The 5,105-nt window shown below is 37.3% G+C and overlaps 1 protein-coding gene across 2 annotated transcripts in view; it reads right to left on the bottom strand.

Moving 5' to 3' along the window:
- The window catches only part of LOC101511475 (beta-galactosidase 17), a 13,604-nt gene that overhangs the window by 2,924 nt on the left and 5,575 nt on the right, over positions 1-5,105 (bottom strand). For both annotated transcript variants that reach the window (XM_004486776.4, XM_027331522.2), the window contains 7 exons: positions 3,314-3,394; positions 2,615-2,709; positions 1,754-1,824; positions 1,425-1,515; positions 1,233-1,350; positions 1,053-1,151; positions 919-967 (listed from right to left, as the gene is read on the bottom strand). In XM_004486776.4, the coding sequence (XP_004486833.1) occupies positions 919-967; positions 1,053-1,151; positions 1,233-1,350; positions 1,425-1,515; positions 1,754-1,824; positions 2,615-2,709; positions 3,314-3,394 (604 nt within the window). The remainder of the gene's footprint in view (positions 1-918; positions 968-1,052; positions 1,152-1,232; positions 1,351-1,424; positions 1,516-1,753; positions 1,825-2,614; positions 2,710-3,313; positions 3,395-5,105) is intronic.

Raw genomic sequence — 5,105 nt, 5'->3', positions numbered from 1 at the left:
GGGGGGGGGGGGGGGGGGACAACCCTCACCCTACAAACTAGTTTTTTGGGGTTGAGCAAGACCTAAAGCAAAATTCTAAGTTATAAGGACTAATTTAGTCATGTCTCTAACCGTTGCGGGATCTCAACACACTCCTCACACTTAGGATTGAACATTTGAAATGTGGACAAATGTTTGTGATAACTCTTGCTTTTTTCTCAACACAATACATATGGAGTTTCGATAGGTTCCAGATTCATTACATGCTGATGCTGATAGGTCCTAAGCTAAAGAATTTGAAAGATGAAAAGACAGAGAACAAAATGCTTTATTACTCAGAGGCGTCAGAGACTCAAAGCAAGCTCATGGGAGTGCTTCCCTCCAAACGTGCCCCTCCTTGAAGACCTTGTCTATTTATATCAAAACTAGACCCTCACAACTCTCATTCAACTGTCTAACTGTCTGTACTACCCTCTTCCTCCTAGTGGAATATCCACCTCTCTTGGTCCGTAACACATGCACATAATATTTTGGACTTATTTTGCAATCAAGGTGCCGGTATCTTATGTACCACAGTGGTTCAAGAACTTGTTGGACCCTAGCATGATGTAACAGTGGAGAGTAGAGCATGATAACTATGTAACCTAATGATATATTTCACTTGGAAAAAAAATTAAAATCCCTTTCTTAGAAGATGACATCCATATCACCGGAATGCTGTTAGGTGGGGAGAATTCAGAAATGGAAATCCAACTCAGGCTTCGAGTTTCAATTTGACTCAATTATCAACTATTGTTTGCATATCATGAAAACACATTTAGGGTAAGAACATGCAAATACTCACTAGACACTAGAAAAGGGAAGGTTATAAAAAATATAACCAACAAACTGAAAAGTAGAGTATTGATAGCCTGAAAATGAGAGAAAATATAACCATACCATTGAATTTTGAATTGTCAACGTCGCCATCTTCCCTAATCGGGGCATCCTGCATATGAGATAGTCAATTTTGTAATGTGCATACCACATTTCACAATAGAAGATGCAAACATGAGAGTTGAAAAATTCCTAACATAATCGTATGAAGTGAGATCAGGTTTGTAGTCAGCCTCGTCTGTACCACCAATATTTGCTCCATTATAAAATCCAAAGTTTGAACCACCATGTGCCATCTGAAAATTAGAAGACCCAATTCAAAAGGATCAATCATAATGTGGTTTTCAAACAGTACAGAGGCATAGATTGCGACAGACATATAGGACTGCAGAACCATTTTTTCTCAAAATTTCTTCAAGAGCAGCTGCAGTGAAATCGGCATCAGTCCTAGCAATTTTCTCTCCCCAGTGTGTAAGCCACCCAGTGTAAAACTCTCTGATAAGACAAGCATTCTTAGTATTTAGAATGATAAAACAAAAATAATAATCCATACATACAAATAAACCTACGTTGACAAAGGTGGTGATTTTCCCGGGGCATTGAACTCTTTCTGTAACTTGAATACAGGCCAAGGATCATCACCGGTAGTGAAGTCAACAGCTATAAAAAGAGAATATGTATATTAGGTTATACAATCAAATGTGGGCAAAGCAATGGAGATGAAGTCAAAATAGGTCAGTTCACTTATTCGCAACGCTCCCAAATGTAAGAAATTAATGAGATATTAGAGAAACAAACGACTAATGTTTGGAAGGAGGGAGGGAGAGAAGGAGTGGGATTAGAGAAGATAGATGTTTGTAAGACCTTATTAATATCACTTAGTATATCGGAGCTTCACCTGAAAATACGGTATCCCCTCGAATAGTTCCTTTCTCAAGATTTTCCTTGGACCCTCCATCTGTAGTGTATCTGACAATGGGAAACACAAAGAAATGAATAATAAGAAAGGAGATCTTCCTCTGATTACCCTAGATATTACACTTCTCCATTATCATGTTAAATTTAGGATTTTGAGGTGTATACTTGTGCATTAAAGTAGAAGTTGAAATTCAATTTCATATTTCAATTTTAAACCAACCTACCCATTAAAAATTTCAATATCATATAACTTAACAAAATGCTACTATTGAACATTATCTAATTTATCTCTCTTGTTGGGAGTTTCGAGGTAGCCCAAAAGCATGGGGGCCTACACCAATGGGCCAAGCAACAAACCACGACAAGAAATTTCATCTTTACACAAAACCTTATGGCTTCTAGTATATGAGTCTATTCTCTTATATCACCTTCATTTTAGCTATATATAGTTAATGTGCCCTTCACGTCTTGGACAAGATTTGACATATAGAGTGATGTTTAGACACCTATATGAGTGGCCCAATAGTCGGATTAGGATAGGCTTCAATATCATGTTGGAATAGAGGGAAAATCAACCCCAAAAGGTAGCTCGGGGTGGAGGATTACCCAAATCTTTATAAGCAGTACTTTGGCTATTTATCTAACAAATATGTGATCTTAACACAGCCCCTAGACACATATCTAGTTGATGTGGGAACTGGGATTTTAACAATCTCAGCTTTCAAAAGGCCACTCTAAAAGTGTACATGCGGGTAAGATACTAAGACTAAATCATATTACAACAGAATACATCAGTGCAACAACGATGTGCGATAGGCTTCAAAAACGTAAAAGCACATACAAAATAGGATCATGCCCAAGATGACTTCTAGCTAGTGTGATCAGGTGACGGAGATATGCTTTGTCATCTCCATAAGAACCAAACTCATTTTCAATCTGTATCAAACAGTCATATGTGTCAATCTATATCTCCCTTTCACAAGATAAATGGTTAAAATTCAAAAGAGAAGACCTGCATAAATCTTAAAAATATTCTAACATGGCAACTTTAAGTCCTATACCAATACATAAATTCTAGCATTTAGGAACTCACAACAATTGGGGAATATCTTCGTATTAAGACAAACTATCTTAAACTACATGTTAAGAAATGATACATAACTCAAGTTTTGGAGAAACAAATAGAACGAAAAATGTTAGAATATTAGGACTCATACCGTTTTTCAAGTCTTATGATGTTAGTGATCTTAATGGGGTGGGCTTGTATCAATCTAGTTCTACATATAATTTTAATAATATGTATTAGTGGTTTGCCTCTAAAACATATCATATTAACTATTCAGAATGACTCCTCATTTTCCATCTAATCACTATAATTCCATTATGGGAATTCTTCCACTTTCCAACATAACTACATAGACTTTCTGTTTCTGAAATGTGAAATCAGAACATACTATAACATATATTATGTTTCGCAAACATCTAGTATAATAATGCCAATCAGACAAATAGAATCAACCAATTCTACCAAAAAACATACCTGAACCATTATTATAGGGCCTCCATTGTCATAAAGTAGAGGAACAAATTTGGGAAGCAGGTTGCTCCACCATCTTTCAACCTTAAATACCAAACTATAATAAGTTCAAACCTCAATGATAATAATGTATAAAATGGAGAAGGACGTAAAGAAAATGTTTTAAAGCAAGTAGATGTTTAATGAATATCTAAGTTTTTAGATACACAATCTAGCATTGTTTACATAAAGTTATCAGCATAATAATCATAAGGGTTTGTTTAATGTATAAGGGTTTGTGAATCAGGAAATAAATAATAATGTATAATTATATTTATCAGTCTTTCTAAAATTAGTTAGACAAATCAGGATTTGATTTGATCCTCTTAATTTGTAATTATTAGATATAAATGTTGTAACGATTATTTATACCGAGAAATATCAAGGCAAAAAGGGCATCAAACCCTATTTTCTGACATGGTATCAGCAGGTTCGATCAAACCTGTGAGATTCTAGTTTATCGTGGGGTTTATTCAGCGACACACCACTAAGTCGCTCTCGAAATCTCGCACTCGTCTTTGCTGCTCTTGGTTCTTGTTTGTCTCCGAGTCCCTCTAGCGTATCCTCATCGTCATTGTTCATAGATCCTTGTCCGACTATTGGTTTCGTGCGTTACTCGCTGTTGCGGCTGAGATCGTGATTCTTGATTCGTTTTTGGGTTATCCTTGCTTGAGCGTGTTACTCGTTGCTGCTGCTTGGTCGATTGTCATCGTGATTTCGTCTGCCTCTCGTTGTGAGCATGTCTCTCTGTTGATGCTCTGTTTCTGCGTTGCTGCTCCTGCTCTGTTTTTGTGTTGCTGCTCCTGCCCTGTTTCTCTGTTGCTGCTCCTGCCCTGTTTCTCTGCTTCTGTATTGCTGCCCTGCTTCTCTGCTCCTGCTCTGTTTTTGTACTGCTGTCATCATTATTTTCTTAGTACAATAGCATGACTTCTGAAAAAGAAAGAGACAACTTTTGTGTCCGTTTTACTGGCAAGAATTACGCTGCTTGGGAATTTCAATTCAAAATGTATGTTAAAGGAAAAGGATTATGGAGTCACCTTGATGGGGTTTCGAAGGCACCGATAGAGAAAACTGCCTTAGATGCGTGGGAAATCAAAGATGCTCAGATTATTTCTTGGATTCTCAATACTATTGATCCTCATATGATCAATAATTTGCGCTCTTTTTCAACTGCTCAAGAAATGTGGAACTATTTGAAGCGTATCTACAACCAAGACAATACGGCCAAACGTTTTCATTTGGAGCTAGAGTTAGCCAACTACAAACAAGGTAATTTGTCAATTCAAGAATATTATTCTGAATTTTTGAATTTATGGACAGAACACTCTGCTATTCTATTTGTTGCGGTTCCCAAGACCTCTCTCGCGGATGTCCAAGCTGTGTACGACACTAGCAAGCGGGATCAATTTCTCATGAAACTTCGTCCAGAATTTGAGGTTGTTAGAGGTGCTTTGCTGAACAGAAATCCTGTTCCTTCTTTGGATACATGTGTTGGTGAACTTCTCCGAGAGGAACAACGTCTCTTTACTCAAGGAACCATGTCTCATGATGTTGTCACTTCTGAACCTGTTGCATATGCTGCTCAAAGCCGAGGTAAAGGTCGTGATATGCGACAAGTCCAATGTTTCTCGTGTAAACAGTTTGGACATGTCGCTCGTAATTGTAATATGAAATTTTGTAATTATTGCAAGAAGCACGGTCATATTATCTCTGATTGTCCCACGCGCCCTCCACGACCAACACAACATTCTGTGCA

Source organism: Cicer arietinum, chromosome 1 (assembly GCF_000331145.2).
Source record: "Cicer arietinum cultivar CDC Frontier isolate Library 1 chromosome 1, Cicar.CDCFrontier_v2.0, whole genome shotgun sequence".
In the NCBI taxonomy this organism is placed as follows: Eukaryota; Viridiplantae; Streptophyta; class Magnoliopsida; order Fabales; family Fabaceae; genus Cicer; species Cicer arietinum.
Note: the sequence above shows the minus strand (reverse complement) of the source record. Positions and strands in the feature narration are given on the sequence as shown.